Genomic DNA, 25,049 nt, shown 5'->3' with positions numbered 1-25,049 from the left:
ACCTCTAAGTTTAGACTACTCAAGGCCTTACTCATTCTTACAAGCAAATTTGGTTTCTTCTGTGGTTTTTCCCTTCTTCATATAAAATATCCATGGAATAATGAATCTGCAGTTTTTACAGTCTGCTCAAATTTAGGTCTTTTCCAGTCCACATTACAATTTACCATAAGATTAAAGGCATATTCCATTCATCTGGTAGCATTTTTACCAGGTAAAAAGAATTTTTCTTCTAAAACTTATTATTAAAACCAGTTTTAAAATCACCTTGAAGAAATATACTTGGTGAAATCTAGGCTATAATGATCAGAAGAGATCGAATTCTACATCAAAATGAAATTGGAATAGTTCTTTTTCTCATATACACAAAAATAGTCATCATGATCTGGTCAGTTTTGTTATAACCTCTATATAGATATAAACCCAAAATTTGTACCAAAATCTGCCTTTATGTTGGTATACTTACTTTCTGCAATCAAAAGCTTTAATTCATTTCTGGCAAATTCATAAGTCTTTTTCATGTTATTAATATACATTTATCATTATTTAACTCCATCTCTTATAATCTTCAATTTTTAGTATTTAATAGTACATTATTTGCTATGAAACTATCTTGAAAAGAAGGCATAGTTTCATATTCAAAGCTGAATGAGCACCTTCTAACCTTTAACTAGAAATGTAATGTGCCTAGAATAATCCTCATAACAAATCCTAACAAAATGTTAAAGTACTCAGTATCTTCAGAAATACCCCCTTTACCAGAGACCAGGCTTACCTTGAAAATAAGGAGCTGTCATAATTTGCCTCCAGATAATTCTATGCCCACAGTATGCTTTATATTGTTGTTAATGTTAAGCATAGGCAACATCTGCTATTTTATGCTCTACATTTGCTCTAACATGTTACAGCTATTGCTGTAACTTTTTAAAAGTGTTATGAGCTTGATACCTGTCACCCTTTTTTAACAAGTATCAGAAAAGAATTTTATTTTTAATCATAAATGTGAGACGTCAGAGACTTTATAGTATTTTTAGTTATCTGTTATAAGAAATAGAACTTACTTAATGTTCATGAAACTGATTTTTAACTTTTATTGTTATAGGGATTTAATTATAACCTTCCGAATGTTACTTCTCAGTATTTTTACAATAGAAGTTTTAAAGATGTAACTGAAATTTGGAGAAATAATACCATGTTAAGGTATTTAGTGATGTGATAATAGGAAAGGTCATAAAATACTTACTGTTGGAATGGTAAACTCTGCTGCTTTTGCTCTTAGTACACATGACAATTTTAGTATTATGTATATTACGTATACTTGATATTTAAGCTGAACAGTGTGTATCTGCTATTTTGATAAGATTTTTAAGCTGTCATTGATGTATATATTGAGTTACATAGATTATTTTAGACTTTCCCAGATTAAGGTTTAATGTTGTATTGAAAGTTTTAAAAATTAAGTTTGAACAGTTAAGCTGTTTTGTTTTTAAGAGTATAAATATGTAACTTTAAGTTAGTATAAGTGATTTACAGTTTAAATGTTTTTATTTTTCAAAATACTGATGATAAGACATTTTCTCCTGTGACAGAATGTAAGCTAAATGTCAAACACAGTGTTAGTATTTACTGTTTTTTAAAGCTATCTTGAAAGTTTTTCTTTTCTGACTTTGCTTCTTTCCCTTTGTGAAACTGGTTATACAAAGTATGTATGCATGGGGGGAAAATCTCCTTACAGAGTTTAAAGTTCTTAATGGTATTAGAAACTTTTTCACAGAGAAGAAATAATTTTATTTTTAGTTCTACAAAATAAATCATGACCAATTAAATTCTTTGATTTAATTATTGTTACCAGTTTTTTTTCTCCTTAGAATTCATTTTGTAGGATCCATTTTCTGCACTTGTGACATATGCTTGATTTGGGTTGAATTCCAGAGTTTCTTGGTTTGGACACATTTTTTTAATCAATCTCAAAAAATAGATGGATAATTTAGACAAAATATAGGGTCATCTCTTTACTATTATATATAATTTTGATACTAATACAAGTTTCCTAATTTTGATCTTAAAAATTACTCTAACTCTTACTTATTTCTTTCTTAGGATATCATGAGGATGCTAAGATAAGCAAAAGATGAAATACATTAAAAAATTAAAACACCATGTATTAAAGCTACTCATTGCTTTATGTGCTCTAATGTCACGTTAATTATTTCATATGTTAATGTGTACATGCTTCTGAAGTGTGTGCAGGCATTCAACCTCTAGCTTTGTTCTTTGCAGTGTACCTGAAATGTGCATTTACCCCAATTGAACTGCTCACCCCGTCATGTGGTCCATATCTGTGTAATGAGAGATACATAGATGTGTATGGCTACTGTATATTTGTTAGCAAGCGGAATGTTTGTTACTAGTATAAATTAGGAATTATGGTGTATTTAATATCCCAGTAACTATTCTTCACAGCGGAGAGCTAATTTTAAATGATTTCTCATGTATTATAGTACTGCCAGATCTGTCGAAAGGGAGATAATGAAGAACTGCTTCTCCTTTGTGATGGCTGTGACAAAGGCTGTCACACATACTGCCATAGACCCAAGATTACCACTATACCAGATGGGGACTGGTTTTGTCCAGCTTGCATTGCTAAGGTGAGACTGATCTAACACTAAACTTTTTAATTGCCAGATCAAATGCAGAGCTGTATGGGGATTTTTTAAAGATTCAATTCATAGGCCGTAAAAATCACCTTTGTGATTTGTATACCAAAAAAAGTGTACAACTCAGTGGTTTTACAATATTCACAAAGTTGTACAACCATCACCACTATTTAATTCCACGACAAATTTTTCGTGACCCCAACAAAGAGTCTTTGCACCCTTTATCAGTCACTCCCCATCTCCCGTCTCCCCTTGGCCTTTGGCAACCAGTAGTCTACTTTCTGTCTCAATGGATGTGCCTCTTCCAGTCATTACATATAAATCGAATTGTACAATATGCTGCCTTTTGTGTCTAACTTCTTTCACTTAGCACAATATTGTCAGGGCTCATTCATGTTCTACAGTGTATTAGTACTTACTTTTCATAGTCAGATTATATTCCAGTATTTGGATATACCACATTTTGTTTATCCATTCTTCAGTTGATAGACATTTGGATGGTTTCCATATTTTGGCTATTATGAGTAATGCTTCTGTGAAACATTCATACATAAGTTCTTGTATGAATAAATGTTTTCACTCATCTTGGGTATATACCCTAGGAGTTAAGTTGCTAGGTCAGATGGTAATAGTCATATGTATTTAAGTCACTTTCTGGTCACTTTTAAATTAGAAACCTGTGGACACTCATACTGACTGATTAAAGAGAAGCAACATGATAATAGAATTAGAAAGTAAGGAGTAAGAAGTGGTCAGCATGTGTTGAGGGCCAGAGTCTTTGTTAGGTGTTTCCTAACTCAGTCACTCTCTTCCATGTTTAATCTCTTGGCCAATAACTACCATTAACCATTACCAGTAACTGCCATGTCTCCATGAACTAAATTCCAAACATCCATCTATTCACTACCTTCTTTCTTTTCAGTCTACCCTCTTTCCCACTCTAACTCCCAACAATTCTTTGACCTCCAGCACATTTATCTGAAGACCTTCTCACTGTCCCTTTCCCCCTTCATGTCTTCTCTTTTCCCCTAACCTTGCTTGTAATGTGTCAGCATTTCATTATCGTAATCATTGCATCCACCTTTATCCCCTTTGCCTCTGTCTCACTTGGGAAAACCATCATTCTGGTTAATCCAACTCTTGATTTCCTGACGCCTATACTTTTATATCTGAATGTGGTTGGAGAAAACACCCATCCCTTTAAATTCGAGGCATTAAGAGGGCCTTTAATGGTGCCTGATGATTTACCTCTAACGCTGTCTCCTCCATCCTTATTCTCAGCTGATGACCTTACTCCCATTTCCCTGTGAAAATAGAAGCAACCAGAAGAAAGTATTACAAAAATTTGCCACCACATGCACCATCCTTCCTGTGTCTGTGCTCACATACTGTACCTTCTCTCCTGTTGCCATGAATTGCTTGTGGCTCTGACAGACTCGGTTCCCCGACTCACGCCTCAGAACCCACCCGCTCTCACCTTCTTAGGAGTATGATTCCAACGGTTCTCTCTCCTCCTGCACCATCTATGTTTCCTTCTCCCCTGGGTTCTTCTCATCAGCCCACTAACATGTTACTATTCCTTCCATCTTGAGAGAACGAAACAAAAACCCTCTTCTGGGCTCACTTCTTCCTTGATTCACTTCCCCCATTTCTCCCCTTCCCTTTACAGAAGAACTCATGGAAAGTTTTCTGTTCTGGTTCTCTGATTTTTCTCCTCCAAATCACTCTTGAACTCACTCCAGTCAGATATTCAACTCCGTAGCTTCTCCAAAATTGCTCTTATCATGACCACAAATGACTTCCACAGTGCTTAATTCAATGATCAGTGCTTAGGCCTCATCTAACCTATTAGGTATATTTGATAGAGTGAGCACTCCCTCTCCTTGAAACCCTGTTTCCAGTTGACTTCTGGGATACCATACTTCCCTCGTTGTCTTCGTGCCTTTGCTCTTTTTCAGTCCCTTTGCTGGTTTTTCTTACCTTCCTGATCCCTAATATTGGAGCACTTTCTTAGCTTCAGGGTTATCTGTAAAATGGGATGGTATCTAATCCATAGACTTTTTAAAAAGATTTTATTTATTTATTTGAGAGAGAGAGAGCACGTGTGCACAAGCAGGGGGAGGGGCCACCCAGGCACCCCTAATTTGTAGAGATTTTTGAAGATCAAATATGGTCATGTTTGTGAGAGTTTTTATGACTTTAAAGTTATGTTATGTGTACATTATTATATTTGATTTATATTATTTATTTTTATAATTTATATAATTTTTTATAATATATTTATATTTTATAAAATAGCAGAGGGTCCCATATGGCATTATATTCACTAATAATCACTTTTTAATTTTTCCTTACTTGATTATTTTGTCATATCTATTGTAATTCAGTAATAATTTTCACTAGTTGTACATAAATTACCTTTTAGCTTCTTAACTGTCAGGTTATAGAAATTTCCTCTAATACTTTATTAATTACTAACAAATTGGTATATTAATTCTTGAGTTATCATCTGCTAGACTATAGGAGGTTGTTTTCAGTAAATTTGCTTAAATTAGAGACATGCGTGATCTAATCCAAGTGTTTCTATGTAATGCAGATTTCTAAGCCTCTGTTCTCTGTTTTTTAAATGTAGTGAATTAGATGTTATGTTTCTTATTACAATAAAAATATTAAACATTTGATTTTGATATATAAAGATTTTTTAAATTAATGTATTTAAACTATCTTTCCAGTTAATTCCATTTTTATAAGTATTTATACTATCTTGTTCTCAAATGGCTATTTATGTACATATCATTGTAAGTATTTTTACTCTGTGTATATGCATGTGCATGCCAGTATATATACATGCACTTTATTATATTTATATATATTTATTAAATTTATAGATTTGTTTTATACATATCATAGGATCATAGAATCAAAAAGACGTGTATATGTGTATATACATATTTATACGTATGTGTGTGTGTGTGTGTGTGTGTGTGTATGTGTATATATATACCTACACATATTTATAAACACTCATAGACACATACACACATGAGTTTTCAAACTCTAATACCTATAAAAGCCAGGCAAATGACACAGAAGAGTCGGGACTGTGGCAAATAGGAAAGTCAGGCCCCAATTTAAATCTAACAGTCATTACTCAACTCCAGCCAGTTGTCATGTAGACATGTGGGCCCAATGTTCCAGGATCTACCAGCATTTCAAGATTATGGATTTTATGCATATCCTCCCAAATGTTTAGTGTTGGCAACAAACTCAAGACTTTATACAAGCATCATATGAGCCAAACGGCAACACATTCTGTGGGCTGTTTACAGCCTGTAAGCTACCAAGTCACAAACTTCTGATACATGAATATACAAACAACAGAAATGTGTCCTTGTATGTGTAATCTGATAGGTTCTGTTTTAGACATACTGAAGTTCCTCTTTGAATTTGGGTTATAACAAGATAGAGAAAAAGGGTAGGGAGTGGGGCATCTCTTTCCCAGAACAAAGTAAATCAGGTAACAGAGTAACTGTATACAGGCGGGCTTTTAAAAGCATGTGTACGTGGGGGCATCTGGCTGGCTCAGTCAGTGGAGCAGGTGACTCTCGATCTTGGGGTTGAGTTTGAGCCCCACGGTGGGTGTAGAGGTTACTTAAAAAATAAAGTCTTTAAGAAAAAAAATATGGGTATGTGCACAGTGTAATGAGGCAAGCTGATAAACATTATTTAGTAAAGAAATATATAAACTTCATTGTCTTTAAAACACAAAGTTCTTTTGATTCTGTAGTTTAAATTTCATGTTTTCCTACTGTAGTTATGAGTTTGTTAGAAAATGATCCCAAGCAATAATTTAGTTCATTCACATAAGGCCCCTTATTCATGAAATTTTGTTCTTTTTAAGTAATATAACTATTCAATCTAACTTAATTTAATCTTCATTAAATGGACTTTTTCATCATATTAAGCATTCTCCTTCCCTTTTCTTATGATTTCAGAGTGACAGAAGCTTAGTGTAATATGAAAAGTTAGAATATCAGATATTTGTGAATAAAAATTAAACTAAATGGAAAAGAGAGTTAGTAAAACATTTTAATTATTTTTGTTAATGACAAGGGGTAGTGATTCTTTGGTATATGGGGAAGGTATTAGATTTATAGTTTGCCTTACTATTTCAGGCAATTAAAATATCTCCTTAATTATACTTTTAGCCTCCCAATAGAGAACCAAATAATTTTAATTGCTTACAGGCAATTATTTAAAAATATTACTAGAAAAGTTCATGAAATCCTCAAAGAAATTATTACGAAATACTCCAAAGAAATATTTTCAGCCAAATTTATTTCAAGAATACAGCCAACTTTAGATTGTGGCTGGACTGAATATCTGACTCTGCAGTCTTAGATTTTGTAACAGTCTGCATAAGAGAAGAAATAATTTTTTTAAAGATGTATTTATTTAGAGAGAGAGAGAGAGAGAGAACGCGCACGCGCAGGAGGACAGGGCAGAAAGAGTGTTAAGCCAACTCCACCCTTAGCGCACAACCCCATTGGGGCACGGAGCCAGTTGCAGGGCTTGATCTCACAACCCGGAGACCATGACCCCAGCTGAAACCCAGAGTCAGGCGCTCAGTGGACTGCACCACCCAGGCGCCCCAAGAAGAAATAATTTTTTAAAAGAGGGTTAGCACTATTCTGGAAGTGCATGTCTCTCTTCTATGATCTATTTATTATAACATTTAACTCTCAAAATACAGACTTATTTCCCTATTTCTGAATGGGGGAGGGGGACTCATTGTTATATCAGTGTGCTGACTGCAAGCTGTAGTTACATTGCATAAGGCCACACTGAGATTTTTTTTTCATGTAACTTTAGAGCTAGAATGACCTTACCAGTTGTGTGGCTTATCTTTCTTATTTTACAGATGAGAAGATAGGGCTCACAGATGTTTTTTAATAAATTCCGTAGTTACTGACAGAGCCATAGTTAGAATTCATACCCTTTAAATATGATCTCTTTTATATTATGTCTTTATTGTTTTCCTCAAAAACAGACATTTTCTCTCTCTCTCTCTCTCTCTCTCTCTGATTTTTCACTGTTGCTTTGTTCACATCTGGGAACCACAGTTTAGTGGAACTCTCTTTTTATAGCAATGCCTTTTTTCCTTTCTCTAAAAACAAATATATATGTAAATTTCCAGTAGATTTAATAATCACTTATACAAGATTTTTTCTTTATTTATATTTTGTGAGCTATTTTTCATGTTTTGGCCTAGTTTTTTAATTACTTCTTCAGTTGTCTTATTAATAAGCTCTCTATTTTTATTTTCACCTTTGTTCTTAATTGTGTTCTAAAAGATAGTCCTTTTGTACCTTTAAACTTATTTGGTTAGTGACCTAGACTAAAGGAATACTGCTAAATTCTGTAGTACCAAAGATGGCTTACCATGAGATCAGCATCTTCAAGTTTTAGGAATTCTTAAGATAGATTTTCATGCTTTATTAGATTTTAACCTTATGGGAGATCAAATTCATAGCTCTCTCTTAAAAATAAAATTATCAACCTTCTAGATCAGAGATAAAATTCTTTTTGTTTGTCCTGTCAGACTTTAATAATTTAAAGTAATAGGTCTGTAGATGGTTATTTTCTTATACCTCATTTCCTTTTTTTTTTTTAAATTAAGGCAAGTGGTCAAACTCTAAAAGTCAAAAAACTTCACGTCAAAGGAAAAAAGACTAATGAGTCAAAGAAAGGCAAGAAAGTAACTTTAACAGGGGACACTGAAGATGAAGACTCCGCATCTACAAATAGTTCACTAAAAAGAGGAAACAAAGACCTGAAAAAAAGGAAAATGGAGGAAAACACTTCTGTTAACTTGTCAAAACAGGAAAGTTTTACTTCTGTTAAGAAACCTAAAAGAGATGACTCCAAAGACCTCGCTCTTTGCAGGTATTATTTCAGTTTGCGTGTACAATATATTTATACCATTTCATTTTATTTGTGTAGAAACTTTATACTATATTAAAGGTGACTCTGTGGGGCGCCTGGGTGGCTCAGTCGTTAAGCATCTGCCTTCGGCTCAGGGCATGATCCTGGCATTCTGGGATCGAGCCCTGCATCAGGCTCCCTGCTCCACTGGAAGCCTGCTTCTTCCTCTCCCACTCCCCTGCTTGTGTTCCCTCTCTCGATGGCTGTCTCTCTCTGTCAAATAAATAAATAAAATCTTCTTGGAAAAAAATAAAATAAAGGTGACTTTGTGACAATTTAGATGAATAGGAAAATGTAAAGTCTATAGTGTAAATAAATGTATTCATCTTTTAAAATAAATTAATTTGTATAGTTTTTACGTGAAAGATTATGAAAACTAAGTTTTTAATAAAAATAGATAATTCTAAAGCATAGATACTGATTTCAAACATTATTTTTTTTTTTTTTAGTATGATCCTTACTGAAATGGAAACTCATGAGGATGCATGGCCTTTTCTACTTCCTGTAAACTTGAAACTTGTTCCTGGTTATAAGAAAGTTATTAAGAAGCCTATGGATTTTTCCACAATTAGAGAGAAATTAAGTAGTGGACAGTAAGTAAATAATTTCAGTTCAATATTTATTGAATGCCTAATACCTGCTGGGTACTCTTCTAGTGAGCCAAAAATATATTAATTAAAGGAACTGCCTTTGGAGAAAAGGGGTGTGTGTGTGTGTGTATGTGTGTGTGTGTGTGTTTGGTTAGGGTAGTGTGGTCTGGAAGACAAGTCCATTAAAACTGTTAAAACAATTAAAAAGCAGTGTGATAAAGCTGCCTTTGCCTTTGGAGGGCCACCAAACCCAGCCTGAGAGGAAAAGAAAAGTAACAGGGAAGGCTCCCAAGGTAAGGAAATGACATAAGGTGGAGCTTATATTGTACATCAGTGGAATATTGATAATATTTCATGTGGATTTAACAAAAATTGACTATTATTTTCAGATCATGACAATGTAGAGACTAAAGGTCATTGGAAACTTTAAATTAAATTAAAATTTAATTTTTTAAATATTAAAAGTTTTATTATGGGTTGTTGGAGAATACTAAAAATGTATTTATTAAATGTGGAAGAAAACTATTATTTGCTCCTCTCTACCATATTTTCTTTGTGATCCTACCTGAAGAGTAAAGTGCCTTCCTGGCCACAGTTACTGTTTGTTAGACCACCTCAAACTCCTACCAGAGTAGCAGCTGTTAGTGGAATTTACTTGATTCTGAACAGTGGCCCATTTTGGAGCCCCAGAAATGAGGCCGTTCACTTACAAAGTAAGCCCACACGAAAGCATTCCACATGTGAATGGCCAGAAGCTGTGAGCTGTGCGTGTTCTCTTCTTCATCTCCTTTGCTGCTCTTACTCCTTATTACTGGTTTAGCTTAATGTACCCTGTGACCATAACTTCAGGCAAAGTCACAAAAAATATGGAGAAAGAAGGAACTTTACATTGAAAGAATATCTGTAAAGTAGATTTTAATTACATTATTAGTGTTGTTATTATGATTACCATCGTAATGCAGTATGTTACTTAGTTCCTCCTGAATGTTTTTTTGGTGAAAATCACTGTGCTCCATAATTTACATTCAATTTCTAAGAGTTGAGTAGAACTTAACTCATAATGATCAGTGTCCTTCTCACATGTTTCAAAAGATTATGTCTGTTTTATTTTTTAAAAAAATTACAGAAGGGACCTGTGCAAATTCAGAAAACATTTAAAACCATTAAAACTCTTGGTTCTCATGTGAACCAAAAAGCAATAGCTCCTGTCTAGATATGAACTAGTTCTTTTGCTTTTTCTATCAAAACAATCAGATGTTTAAGTGGGTAGCATAATGGACTTCATGATCAATACAGCCAGGACAGAGACTTACACAGAAAGGCTTTACGTGTGTCTCCAGTTCCTGGATGGAGGGTGAATCTGAGCCTCAGTGTGTGGTGACGAGCGCTGGTTGTTACACGCAGCTAGTGAATCACGGAACACTACATCAAGCACTAATGGTGTGCTGCACAGTGGCTGACTGCACATAGAGAGACAGGCCGGGCTCAAAATCCCCAACGTAAACTCTGACACAGAGCTTGGGTGTTACCAAACATTGGTGTTCCGTTTTGAGAATGAGTCCTGGTGAACGGAGGAAGTCACAGCAGAGGCAGGCAGAGAGAGGGAAGCAGTTCTATGGGTGTTTGTGATGCCAGTTCTGGGGGAAGCAAAATTTAGTAGGTTCAAGCTCCTGTAACTTCAAGTTGTTTAATTAAACCCAAACTAATAAGTTGGAATCAAAACTCATACACAGTGTTTCAAATGTTTAAACTAGAAATTTGTCAAAAAGAGGGGAGGAAGTACTTGCTTTGATGAGTCTCTCTGGGTTCCATCAACGGTGGGAATAGTATTTGTTTCACCTAGAATCTCACCTAGAATTCTGTCCTGGATTCTAGTCTCCCCAGCATTAATCATTAACCTTTTCTTATAGTAAGGAACAGTCTAAAGAGATAAATATTTCACACAGTAACTTTTAAATATTTTATAAAAATTATTCCCACACGTGCTGTATGATTCCATTTATATCAAACTTCCAGAATAGGCAAGTCCATAGAGAAAGATAGACCAATTAGTGGTTGCCAGGGATGGGATAGGGAAGAATGGGAAGCAACTGCTTAATGGATACAGAGTTTCCTTTTGGGGCAATGACAATGTTTTGTAAGTAGATGGAGGTGGTAATAGTAAATGTTGTGAAGGCACTAAATGGCACTGAATTTTCCACCTTAAAATGGGTAACTTTGTTATGTGAATTTCCCCTCATTAAAAAATAACAATTCCCAGAAGAACAGGAAAATGCGTAAGGTTACATAAGGCCTGAATGAATTTTGTGAGCTCATTCCAGCTAGAGAAATGTTATTTTATTATTGCACATAGCAGAGGGAAGTGAGAAGTGGAAGACTATACGAGGTATCCTGTCAAAGAAATAATTCCGCTTTTATCAGGTCTCAGAGCTTCAGTGTGTATGTCAAGGGGTATTTCTAATACGTAAATTACTTTAGTATTTGGCTTACCATAAGTTAGAATTAATTTAAATTTAATTTTCCAAAAGCTCTCTTTCAAAATGTATTGGTTTGGCTTGGGCTGGCTTGAAACAAACCATTTCTTTTTTACCAATGAGTTTAGGCAGATTCATTCACCTTTCTGTTCTCTTCGCCGTGTTTTTACAGAGAAAGATGATTGGGCTTATCCCACCAAAAAAGCACTGAAGCCACAGCACTTCTTATGGAAGGGCAGGTCTTCATAATGTTATCTCTGATACAGGGAGAGCACTTTTTTTTTTTTTTTTTTTTTGGTGCCTGTTTTGGATTATCATCCTCCCGTGCTTGAGCAAAAGAGCACGTTTGAAGAGAAAAGAACAGAAATGGGAAGTGGGAAAGATTTAACACAGAGCAATATATCCTGGGATGTATGTAAAAGCTACAGGGCAAGTGTAATGTTTATAGTGCACAGGAAGCATTTCCATTATTTCTACTGCAACTAAATAGTTTTGAACACGGATGATAGGATACCACAACTGGTCAGAGGAACTAATAAACCAGTCACGTGGGATGAATCCTGGGACAGTGCGCTGTGTACAGGTCAAATAGGAAATTGAATATGGGGAAAATGCTGGTTAGTTGAAATATATCTTGATCTTCAGAGAAATGTGTTTTTTCCATTTAATCTTCTTAAATCCTATATGGTTCAGAACACATGCAATTTTTTAAATGTTCATCTATAAGACAGTGTAATATGTTTTTATCAGCTTAAATGTAGTTATCCTAATCTTTTTTTCTGTTTTATTTTTCATTTTACCTTTTATTACCTCTTCAGTTGTTTATAAAACAAAGCCACCCTATAAAAACCACCTCTAAATCATGTGTTTTCTTTCAGATATCCAAACCTTGAAACCTTTGCTGTAGATGTCAGGCTTGTTTTTGACAACTGTGAAACATTTAATGAAGATGATTCTGATATAGGCAGAGCTGGCCACAGTATGAGGAAGTATTTTGAAAAAAAGTGGACAGATATTTTCAAAGTGAGCTGAAGTTATAATAATCTTTTTTTCCTTTTAAACGAGGACAAATGAGACCAGCAATGTGAACTGTATTTAGATAAATGTGCAAGGCACATACATAATGACTTTTTTTTTCCTTAAAATAAGTATCACAAAAAAAAAAAAAGTATCAGAAGAATGATACCATTTTTAAAGGCTTCACTCCTACAACAACCAAGGCCCTTGGTTATTGGTTTGTGTGATTTATCAGCTGATTTAGGTAGAACAGGGAAGCACACCCAAAGAATTTTCAAAGGAAAGGGTGTTATAGTGCAATAGCAATTAAAATATATCAAATCGCACTGAATATTCAACACCAGAGCTCTAATGTGGGAAATGGTTCTCCTTTCCCTCTCAATAAATATCTATTTTTCATTTTTTTACTTTGTAGTTTATTTTTTAGTGAATGTATTTAATTTTATGAATTATTTATGATTAAACCACATCCAGAATCTTCGTTTTCTGTGAAAAGGAAGAACTAGAAAATTGCTTTAAATCTTGAAAATACAACAAGGAATGTTTTAAAATATAAAACAAAGCCAAGTTAAACTGTTTACACTGATGTGCTATAAAAGCACCAAAAATAAACTTTACTGTAGAGTTACAAGTACATTTATATATATATATATATATATATGTTGCTGCATCACTTGTGTAGTTAAATTGTATTTCAAGACAGTGAAGAGAAATTGACATGTATATACTGTTCATTATTGTTTATATTAAGTCTTGTTTTAAATATGTATTATGTGTATATATTGTTTGGAGACATTATTGTTTATGCCTTAGAAGGACTGTAGCATTTTATTTTAGTCTGAAGGTAATTACAGCTCTACGGCTTGTACAGTAATTATCCTCTACCAACACTGTGGCGTCTCCTTGATCTTGGTAGTGCCTGCCTTTGAAACAGGGTGTAGGGGATATTAGTTTTCCATTTTTCTATTTTGTTATATAATTTTAAGCCACCAGGGCCTAAATTAAAGTATAATCATTTGTATCCATGTGGAATAAAATTGTGACAATTTCCTACACACACAGTATTTTTTCATAGAAACATTTCCTTCCCATTTGCCTTGCCTCAGAAATAAATTTAAAAGACGTTTGTAACCACTGTGTTTTATCTACTGTGTGTTGTGGTGGCCTGTTGGAGGCAAATAGATCAGAATTTTTTTTGTACCTATGTAAGAGTACTTGAAGTTTTATTTAAAATCAAATGTTGTGGAAAAGGTAGCATTCTTTTTTTTAGGAGTGTTATTTTTCACTACTATGTGTGGCACGGATACAATAAAAGACTTTTACAAACTAGTTTTTTAGTTTTTCTTAATGAACCTGAATATATATTCTTTTCAAAAAGATAGTTAATTTAAATTTGATTTTTACAAAATCCTGAAGGAGGAGCAGCAGGAGGACTATGTAGTTCAGTGAACATTGGGCTGGGTGGAGGAGGGTGGTTTTAAGTCAAGTGTTGTGCCTTTCATCAGCGCCTGAGCCTCTCTGGACCACATTTTGTTGTTGTTTTCACATTTTCAATATGAAAATATTAGAATACATTTTAAAAGTCTTATTCTGATATGAGAAATGTCCCTATTGGTAGACATGTAACCAGTTGTCAGTAGTCAATAAGAAAAATTGATTATATAAATTAATAAGTCATGAGCTACAAATTCAAGCATTCATGAAATATGATTTGATGCCTTGCTGGGCTGAGGAATCACTGGTGAACAAGACAGGCACAGGCCCTTCGTGGAATTACGGCCTAGTGGAGAAGTGGTCCTGAGACGATGTCCTTAGAGAATGGCTTTTAGTAGTGAAGGGAGAATAGAAAAGTTTTGAAGAAAATATTCCTAACTTTAAAATGCTTCGAAGCCACCAAGTATTTTCCAAAATTTCTAGATTGTTTGTAGAGACTGATATGAAAATCAGCTGTTATTATGTAAATATGTCAGTTTCTGTTAACCAAATATTGCACTTGCACCTCAAGGGGCTCGTGCTTAATCAAAAGGACCACGTGGAGAAAAGAAGAAGGTGGTGCTGTGAAGAAAGTGTTTGGTTTTGGGCTTACAGTTATGCCAGATGCTCCATGGGGACTCTTCTTCATGGGGGTGTTGTGCCTTAGGGATGATACATGCTTACGTTAATTTATATTAGATGGTATATAAGCAGCTTGATAATAATATGTCTAGTATCTGAGGAGTTCATAAATGAGCAATAAAATACTTAAACACACAAAGCACAGTTTTTCAAGAGTGATAATTTTCTTTTAAAAATAAATACGGTATCTCTGAAAAAAAAGAAAGCTTGGTCAATATGGCTCCTTTAGACCGGTGTCTTCATTGTTACTCAACAGGGGTAGCTGTTCGAGAAGTGGGCATGATCAGAAAAGGGCAACTGGTCTAGGTAACAACTGTTACTATACATTTGTGGATCATTTGTTCTGTGAATGAATCTTGCAGTCATAGTGCCCTGGGTTGGGTATATCTTCAATAAACCAGTATCATTGTTCTCTTCAAATATAAAAAGTTTTCCTAACCCTCTGCTATCACACAATTACAAGTAAACACAGCCTACTTTAATTAAGATAAACTAGGCTTTAGCCTGAACCTTCTCCATTTTAGTTTCAATTGCTCTATAAATTATAAAACACTAGCTTGCCCTCATGATTGGATTTAGATTATCACTCAAGTCGTAACCAACCAGAATAACCAAACAGTGCACTACTATTAAACACAGAAAATAATCATCAGTTTGAAACTGTATGTAGAGAGTAATTTAATATTTATTTAATTGATAACCATAGTGAAAATTAAGTGAAAACTTATCTAATTGAACTCATAAGAACTAACTTACATAAATGCAGGGCGATCCCTTTTTCTTGTTTCAGCCCCCAAATGAAATCTGTTCGAAGTAACTAATTTTAATCAAAATTATGAAGGCTCTAATCTGTCCTTGGTACCCCCTCTGTGCTCCTTCTCTTTTCCATCACCTCCATCCTCAACTCCTTTGAAGGAATTTAAATCCTATTCATTTAGCTTCCCAGTAAACACATCCTCAAGGAAATCTGGTATCAGTCGTTTACTCCTGCAAATTTCGTGGGCTACCTCTCTCAAGGTTATTTGTATCTTAAATATCTCCATTTAAGTAATGAAAGAAGTTTGTGTTCTGTTAAAAGAATTTCATTCCAATAAGGAGACAAAGGAGGTATTTTTAAGAGAATCAGAATTTTCCTTCCACAGGAATATGACTCATAAAAAAATACACACCGGGAAACTAGTAGAACCTTACCTACTAGGAAATTTACTTTAGTGAGATCTCTTAACCCTGTGTGGGCTATACTACTACTCTACCTTAAAGAGAAAAAAAAAATCTTTTTAAGCGTCAGCCATATAAAATTGAGGTAACTCCTTTCCTCAATTCATGTCACAGTCTTCACCTTATTCTTATAAAACCCTTCTTTTATTTTTTTACTTCTTCACTCAGCAACTCTTCAATTTCTTTGTCCCACATACAAGTATTTTTAATGTATCTTTTCGGTTAACCTTTTATATATTCATTTAGCAACATGTGTATCTTTACAAATAGTATGACAAATCTTGTTTTTAAACTTCTATCAGTTGCATTACGCTATAAATTTGTTTTTCTATTTCTTTTGAATTAAAAAAATATGTAAATCTGGTTCATTACTTTTGATTGTTGCAAGGTATTCCATCACAGGCACATACCACATTTTACTTTCAGATTTCTCTTAAGAATGAAAACTTGAGAGGCACCTGGGTGGCTCAGTTGGTTAAGCATTTGACTCTTGATTTTGCTCAGGTCATGATCTCAAGGTCCTGGGATCAGGCCCCAGGTCAGGCTCTGCACTCAGTGGGGAGTCTTCTTGGGGATTCTCTTCCTTTCCCTGTGTCCCTCCCCCCTGCTCACTCAAACTCTCTCTCTCTCTCTCTCAAATAAATAAACCTTTAAAAAGAATGAATACCTAAGTTGCTTGCAATTTCTTGTCACTGCAAATAATATGCAATGAATGTTGTCGTACATATCTAAGATGTTTCCAAATGATCTTTGTTTTCTGGTATGCATGCCCTTGTATAATCCTTTTCCACATTGTATCAGGGTTAGCCTGTGTGACCAACAGAATAAGGCAGAATGATAGCCTGGGAATTCCCAGATTAGGTCATAAAATACATTTCCGCTTCCACCTTGTTTTCTTGGATCATTTGCTCTGGGTAAACCCAACTATTATGTTATGAGGACACTCTAGCAGCCCTGTGGAAGAGCCAATAGCTGGGACCAACTTGCAAACCATATGCAGCACCTTAAATGTGGATCCTACAGCCCAAGTTAAACATTCAGAGGCCTGGAGCGCCAGCCAACATCTGGACTACAATTTCATGAAATACCCGGAGCCAAAACTACCCAGCTAAGCCACTCCTGAGCTGTTTGGTTTTTTGTTGTCGTTGTTGTTTGTTTGTTTTTATTGAAGGATAGTTGACATATCAGTGTCAAATGCACATCATAGTGATTTGATATTTTTATACAGTATGAAATGATCCGCACGATAAATGTAGCAACTATTTGCCACCATACAAAGTTACTACAATATTATTGACTACATTTCCTATGCTGTACACTACATCCCCATGACTTTATTTTATAACTGAAAGTTTGAACTTCTTCATCCCTTTCACCTATTTCACCCCCCCCAACTCCTCTCTCCTCTGTTAACCGTGTATTTACTGTATCTATGAATCTGTTTCTATTTTGTTTTGTTTTTTCACATAAAAGTGAAATCATACAGTATTTGTCTCTGACTTATTTCACTTAGCATAATACTTTCTAGGTCCATCTGTGTTGTCACAAATGGCAAGATTTCATTCTTTTTTATGGCTAAGTAATATTTGTGTGTGTGTGTATACACACCTTATCTTCTTTATCCATTTATCTGTTGACAGACATTTAGGTCGCTTCCATACCTTGGCTAATGTTACAATGAACATAGGGGTGCATATTTCTCTCCAAATTGGAGTTTTTGTTTTCTTCAGATAAGTACCCAGAAGTGGAATTTCTGGATCATGTGGTGGGTTTTAATTTTTTGAGGAACTTCCATACTGTCTTCCATGTTGGCTGCACCAATTTATATTTCCAACAGCATACAAGGGTTCCCTGTTCTCCACCTCCTAGCTAATACTTATTATTTTGTCTTTCTGATAATAGCCAATCTAACCACTGTCAAGTAATATCTCATTGTTTTGATTTGCCTTTCCCTGATGTTCAGTGATGTTGAGCACCTTTTCATGTGGCTATTGGCCATCTGTATGTCTTCCTTGGGAAAATGTCTATTCAAACCCTCTGCCCATTTTTTAATTGTTTTTTTATATGTTACGTTGTGTGAATTCTTCATATATTTTGGATATTAATCCATTTCTGGATGTATGACTTGCAAATATCTTCTCCCATGTAGTAGGTTGCCTTTTCATTTTGTTAGTGATTTCCTTCACTGTGCAAAAGCTTTTTATATGATGGAATCCCATTTGTTTATTTTAGCTTTTGTTGCCCTTGCCCGAGGAGACTGGTCCAATAAAATATTGCTACGTCTGATGTCAAAGAGCTTACTTAGTATGTTTTCTTCTAGGAGTTTTACTGTTTCAGGTCTTATATTCAAGTCTTTAATCCATTTTGAATTTATTTTTGTATATGCCATAAGATAATGGTCCACTTTCGTTCTTTTGCATGTAGTTGTCTAGTTTTCCCAATACCATGTATTGAAGAGACTGTTTGTTCCCCATTGTGAATTCTTGCCTCCTTGGTCATAGATTAACTGACCATATACGGATGGGTTTATTTTTGGGGCCCTCTGGTCAATCCACTGATCTAGGTGTCTGTTTTGTGCCAGAACTATACTATTTTGATTACCATCACTTTGGATTATACTTTGAAATCCAGAAGCACGATGCGTCAGCCCTTTGTTCTTCTTTCTCAAGATTGCTTTGGATATTCCAGGTCTTTGTGTTTCCAAACACATTTTAAGATTGTTCTGTTTCTGTGAAAAATGCCATTGGTATTTGGACAAGGACTGACTGAATCTATAGATTGCTTTGGATACTATGGACATTGTAACAATATTAATTCTTCCAGTCCCTGATCTCGGAATATCTTCCCATTTATTTGTGTCTTTCATCAATATTTATAGTATTTGGTTTCCAGGTCTTTCACCTTTGTCAAATTTATTCCTAGGTATTTTATTCTTTTTGAAGCAATTGTAAATGGGATTATTTTCTTAATTTTTGTTTGATAGCTCATTATTAGTATATAGCAATGGAACTGATTTCTATATGTTACTGATTATTAACTCATAGAAACTATGAGATAATAAATACTGTTGTTTTAAGTCACTCAGTTTTGAGTAATTTGTTACACAGCAATAGAAAGCAGACGGTGTGTGAGAAGAGTTTCTCTCGGATGTACACAGATTGGGTATGTGCACACGTTCCCTGCTATCAGCATAGTGCTCTCCAGATGATTGCACCCCTCTACTCACCTCCCAGCAGTGAAAGAGGATTCTTTTTCTCTACCTCACAATGAGTGTTCAATATTTGTACGTATTATTTTTCACTAAAAATGTATTACAGATTTTGAATTTGAATACTGTGTTTTGAAAAGTATCAAGCAATTTGTCTACTCATATTAGCAGCTTCAAGTTTGATGTGCATCTTTGGAGTTTTTTAAAAATGTAAATGTCATTTCTAACCCTATCTGCTTTCTAGGGACTGTAAAAACTGCACCAAATTTTATTTTCAGCCAGTGATACTCAGGAGATGAAACATTTATATTTGCTCTAGTTAGTTGGGAAAGCTGATATTGCTAAAGAAAAAGCTCAGGTATGTGTAGGTGAATAGAAAATATTGAGAATTCTTAGGAATTGCTGGGGCTTGCATAGGTTTATGAGTTGCTATAGAAAAAGTAGTGCTTGGAAGTGTGGTGGGTAAAGAGTTGGCTAAATACAGGGTTAGAGGAAAAGCTAATTTGGATCCTCTGGACCTTCATTGGAAGACGGTTTTGCACCTTAGCATTTAAATCAAGGGGGAAGGCAGGGGCATCTGCGTGGCTCAGTTGGTTAAGCGGCCGACTCTTGATTGCAGCTCAGGTCATGATCTCAGAGTCCTGAGATCAAGCCCTGCTTCTGGGTCCCCTGTCAGCAGGGAGTCTGCTTGAGATTCTCTCTCCCTCTCCTTCTGCCCCTCCCCCCCACTCTAATAAATAGATAAATTTTTTTTTTTTTAAGTTAAATCAAGGGGGAGGCAGTAGCAAAATTAATATCTGAGATCTGTTTGTAGTTTCTCTACCTTGACCATATATGTGAAAATCATTTGGGTTGTTGTCATTGGATGACTAAATAAAAGCGTTGTGAGGTAAAAGTTGTATGTAGTTCATTCTTGAACTTACTTTTTTTAAGATTTATTTATTTGAGATAGAGAGTGTGTGTGTGTGTTTGTGTGGACTCAAGCGAGCAGTGGAAGGGGCAGAGGGAGAGAGAATCCTTAATCAGACTCCTTGCCGAGCAGGGAACCTGATGTGGGGCTCAATCCCAGGACCCTGGGATCATCATTTGAGTCCAGGGTAGACATTTAACCAACTGAGCCACCAGGTGCCCATGGTTGGGTCTTTTTAAATGTTAAAATAAAAATAATGCACATTTGTTGCAAAGATACTATGATATATGGATAAGGAAGATGACAAAGATGTCATCTTCCCAGATTCCACCAACCAGAGAAGAAACCACTGTGAACATTTTTATACATCCCTTCAGAATTCTCCCCATACTAAGTGCATTAAATATATTTAAACAGAATTACTGTACATTCTATAGTATAACCAGTTTTTCACTTAATTTACCAATATAAAGATAGATCTACAGGATAGTTTCTTTTTAAAGATTTATCCATTTGAGAGAGAAAGGGAAAGCGTGCACACACGTGTGAGTGCGAGTGGGAGGAGAGGCAGAGGGCGAGGGAGAGAAGCAAACTCCCCACTGAGCGTGGAGCCCCAGCAGGGCTGGATCTCATGACCCCAAGATCATGACCTGAACTAAAATCAAGACTTGGACACTTAACCCACTGAGCCACCCGGGTGCCCTCACATGATAATTTTTGATGGCTGAATAGAATCTGTTTTTAAAAAGTCACTCATATTAAAAAGAATTGAGATTTGCTATAATGAAGATATTCAGAAAAGTGTATTACAAATGCCGAAAGCAATATTTAAAAAGGAGTTGTAAATATATTTTGAGAATTGCAGGAATCACTAGAATAAGTATATAGCCTCTCAAAGCATAATACTGTCTCCATATAAACCTGTGTTGTGTAAGTGCCTCACTATTCTTTGGTGATCCAAAGGAGAGCCTGCCTTTCCCTTTCCCTCTGCCCCTCCCCCTTGCTCTCTCTCTCTCTTTCTCAAATAAATAAATAAAATCTTTAAAAAAAAAAGATCCAACCAAGTATGGTAAATTTAGCTTGTAAATATAACTGGTGAATATACTGAATAATGCTGTTTAAGGGTTAAAGATTGAGGCATAACATAATTGAGATGTGGCTTACTTTCACATCTATTCTCTTAATAGCTTTCTATTGTATAGGTATTTTCCATGTGGAAGATACTTCAACTGTATGTAGTAGCTGTCTTGTCTCCTTATTTCCTTCTATCCACTCTTGTAGATGTTGGTTGACCATATGCTTCAGGGGAAAGTGGGCCCTTTTCCAGCCCCAGGAGGGTAAATCTTTTTTTTTTTTTAATTTATTTATTCATTTGAGAGAGAGCACAAGAAGGGGGAGAGGGAGAGGGAGAAGCAGACCCCCTGCTGAGCCGAAGGCAGCCGCCCAACCATCTGAGCTACCCAGGCGCCCCCAGAAGGGTAAATCTTAATGGCAATTCCATTCCTCTTGAAAGTGATTGCTTAACAAGTGGGCATGTGATACAATTCTGGGCAGTGACACACGAGAGAGAGGCTGCAGGGGGACTTCTGAAGAATTGTCCAGAAGAGAACTGTCCAAAAGCGACATCACTGTCTGTCATACTTCCTTCTTATGTAATTAAAAAAACATGAATCTTGGGGTGCCTGGGTGGCTCAGTTGGTTAATCATCTCTCTTCGGATCAGGTCATGATCCCGGTGTCCTGGGATAGAGCCCTGCTTCGGGCTCCCTGGTCCGAGGGGAGCCTGCTTCTCCCTCTCCCGGGGCCCCTACCCCTGGCTCGTGTGCTCTTGTGCTCGCTCACTCTCTCTCTCAAATGAATAAATAAAATCTTTAAAAAAATAAAATGGTTTGCTATATTCCTTATGTAGCACTATTAGGACAATTGGAAATTAAAGATAAAATAGGATTAATTATTGACCACGGTTACATAATTTAAAGCAAAGAATGCATAAAACATAAATAAGATTCTAAGTTAAAGTTCCAACTATTTTGACACTATCTGTTCTGTGAAATAAGATAACCAGTTCACTTATGTGATCAAAGATCTCTACAAATTCTTAAAATGTTTCTCTAGTATATTGGCAAGATATTTTAATTAACATCTCATAAATTGCAAATTCATAGACTAGAGACCAGCTACAGGAAGGCTTCCCTCTCTGAACTTGCCTTACCTTGAAACTAACCACGTTGGCCCCGAGGTCTCTGCTAAATGATTGGCATGTGTAGGCAGTAGTTTCTTTTACATAGTTTACTTAAGGAATATTATAACCAATTTGCTCATCAAATTAGTGAAGATTAATTATTACTCAAGTCTGTCAAGAATGTGGAGAGACAGACACAACCATATGTTGCTGAGAGAGCAAACCATACAACCCCTCTGAAAAGTAATATGGCAATATTTATTAGGAATCTTTACACCCTTATGCCCAGAAATTCCATTTCTACTTAACAATTTCCTTAGTAAATGTTCATGAATGTGGATAAAGATTTATGTAGAAAGCCATCTAATCCAGTATTATTTATAATAAGCACAAAAATACGGAAACAACCATCCAACAACAGGGAAAATGTTAAATTATGGTATGATTCTGGAAATGTGGACTATTATGCAGAAAAATAATGAAGCTACTGGAGAAATCTTAGACACGGAAAATACTCAGGATATAAGTGTAAGTTTAAAAAGACAGTTTGCATGACTTTTTGTAAAATTATTGATATTTATTTGAGTGAACGACTGAAAGGAAATATTACCTCTGAGTGGGCTTTTTTTCTGAAGTGTAGTTGACATACTACGTTTTATTATTTCCAGGTATACACACAGTGATTCAACATTTACATTTTGAAGCAATCACCATAAATCTAGCTGCCATCCGTCACCATACAAACTTGTCACATATTTTAACTATATTCTCTGTACTTTGTCTCCCTGTGTCTTATTTTATAACTGAAAGTTGTATCTTTTAATCCCCTTCCCCCACCTCCGGCAACCACCTGCTTGTTTTCTGTACCTATGAGTTGGTTTCTGTCCAATGAAGAGGGCCCTGGGGCTCAGGGGCCAGCGGACTGCCCTGAAGAGATGTGGGAAACCTTAGCACAAAGACGATGGCAGAAAACACCAGGTTATGGACCGCTGAGGGCAGAGGTAGCCTAAACAGAAAAGAGCAATCTCGGAGGTCAGAGGAGAACAGAATACAGGGAGAAACACCGGAGAGGAAAGACATTCCAAAACCCCTGTGCTGCAATACCCAGACAGGTGATACAGTGCCACCTTTAAAACCGTATTTCAGGCACTCGCTAAGCCTTGGGACTTCAGCTTCCCCGACTGGGAAAAAACTGCAAACTAAGTCTCTTCCCAAAACTGAACTCAGGTTGAGCTAGGGCCAGAATTAAGAGACGCCGCAGAGGACGGTGGGAGGCCACGCATGCGCCCTGGGGCGGGGCGTGCTCGGGGGGCGGGGCGTGCTCGGGGGCGGGGCCTGTTTCCTTTCTCTTAGGGTTTCCGCGGTTGCCAGCCCCACCCGCCTCACCTGCGCGTCACGTGGCCCTCGCGCTCCCGGGGGCACCTGAGGGCGGATCCCGCGCGCCTTGGGTCTTCAAAGTGGACGTGGGCGCGTCAGTGGGCCGGTTGAGTGGCGGCGGCGGCAGGTGGGAGAGCGCGGCTGGGATCAGCTCGCGGAGCCTCGGTAGTTGGGGTGTTCGAACCCTCTGGTTCTCGCACTCTGGTTCCAAGCGCGCGGCGGGGGCGGGCCAGGACCTGGACGGGAGCGGGGCGCGGCGGTGCGGCCAGGGTCGGGGGCCGGGGGCCGGGAGCCGGGCGAGGCCTGCGGGCGTTGCCTGGATGCCCCAGCTGGGCCGGGTCGGATGCCTCCGCCCCGGAAGGCCAGCTCCCGGTCAGCTGTCCGCCCGCACGCCTGGGTGGCTCAGTCCGCTGAGGCCCGGCCGGCTCTAAGAGTGGGGTACACCTTTGGTACCTGCGTGCGGGGACAGTAAGTCGCGGGGCTTTATTTGGGGAGATTTGGGGCACATTTCGGGTTTGCTCTGGATTAGATAGGGATGCGTGTGTTGACGCTGGCGAGCTGACCAGCCCGGGGATTGAGCCTTCGACGTGACGGCTGAGTGGACGCCCACACCCCGAGGCAGGTGGTGGTAGGCTTGAGGGTGCTTTTCAAAACAGGCTGTTCTTGCGAGTGATTATGTCGCTGTTCTTCCAACTGCTTGGTCTGGAACTGCAAAGGGAGCTGGGTGCCACAAGGGTGTGGAAGCCAAAGTTTGTTTGCAAGATTACCTACGCGTACTTGCACAGTTGGGATTTGGGAGTTCTTCAGAAGGACCTCATGATCTTGGTTGTTTTCCTTGCGGTTGTATACAGGTGACAATACACCAGGACATTTCGTGGGTTTTTTTTGTTTTGTTTTGTTGTTTTGTGGGTTTTTTTGCTTGTTTTTTAGACGTTATTGAAATTAATGTTCGGAAAAAGGCTGAAATTTGGGGATACAATAAATATTGGAAAATACATGCTCCATCTATTTGTAAAAAGTTCTGCAAATAACACTGGAACAAGGGATTATGAATTACAATCTAAGAGTATACCTATTCCTTCAGGGCCGATTATTGTTTCATTTTGCATTATTTTTCCACTGCTGGATTTTTTTTTTAAAGTATTGGTCAGTTTTAAATTTATTTATATTTTGTTCATATAATATTTAGAGGTAGAACTCAAGTGGATTTGGAAAAAAATAATCAACAAATATTTATTTGAGCATGTTAGGTGTCTGACACTGTTTTATGTGCTACGGATACAGAAATGAGCAAGACGGGCAAGATCTCCACTCCTTTGG

General features: G+C 36.7%; 2 protein-coding genes across 23 annotated transcripts in view; both read left to right on the top strand.

The window, feature by feature from the left end:
- Nucleotides 1–14,049, top strand: part of BAZ2B (bromodomain adjacent to zinc finger domain 2B) — a 290,562-nt gene extending 276,513 nt beyond the window's left edge. For all 18 annotated transcript variants that reach the window (XM_045781084.2, XM_087861283.1, XM_087861240.1 and 15 more), the window contains 4 exons: nt 2,499–2,645; nt 8,335–8,600; nt 9,089–9,232; nt 12,582–14,049. In XM_045781084.2, the coding sequence (XP_045637040.2) occupies nt 2,499–2,645; nt 8,335–8,600; nt 9,089–9,232; nt 12,582–12,735 (711 nt within the window). In that variant the 3' untranslated portion in view covers nt 12,736–14,049. The remainder of the gene's footprint in view (nt 1–2,498; nt 2,646–8,334; nt 8,601–9,088; nt 9,233–12,581) is intronic.
- Nucleotides 14,050–23,686: 9,637 nt separating this feature from the next.
- Nucleotides 23,687–25,049, top strand: part of WDSUB1 (WD repeat, sterile alpha motif and U-box domain containing 1) — a 42,323-nt gene continuing 40,960 nt past the window's right edge. For 2 of the 5 annotated variants that reach the window (XM_087862126.1, XM_045781298.2), the window contains exon 1: nt 23,687–23,856. The gene's annotated coding sequence lies outside the window, so the exon portion shown is untranslated. Of the gene's footprint in view, nt 23,895–24,005; nt 24,198–25,049 lie in introns of those variants that run through there. The other 3 variants (XM_087862092.1, XM_045781323.2, XM_045781316.2) reach the window with 3 other exon arrangements.

The sequence above is a fragment of the Ursus americanus genome, chromosome 1 (genome assembly GCF_024610735.1).
Source record: "Ursus americanus isolate L20-20 chromosome 1, mUrsAme1.1.p, whole genome shotgun sequence".
Classification (NCBI taxonomy): domain Eukaryota; kingdom Metazoa; phylum Chordata; class Mammalia; order Carnivora; family Ursidae; genus Ursus; species Ursus americanus.
This window is presented reverse-complemented; position numbering and strand designations above follow the sequence as displayed.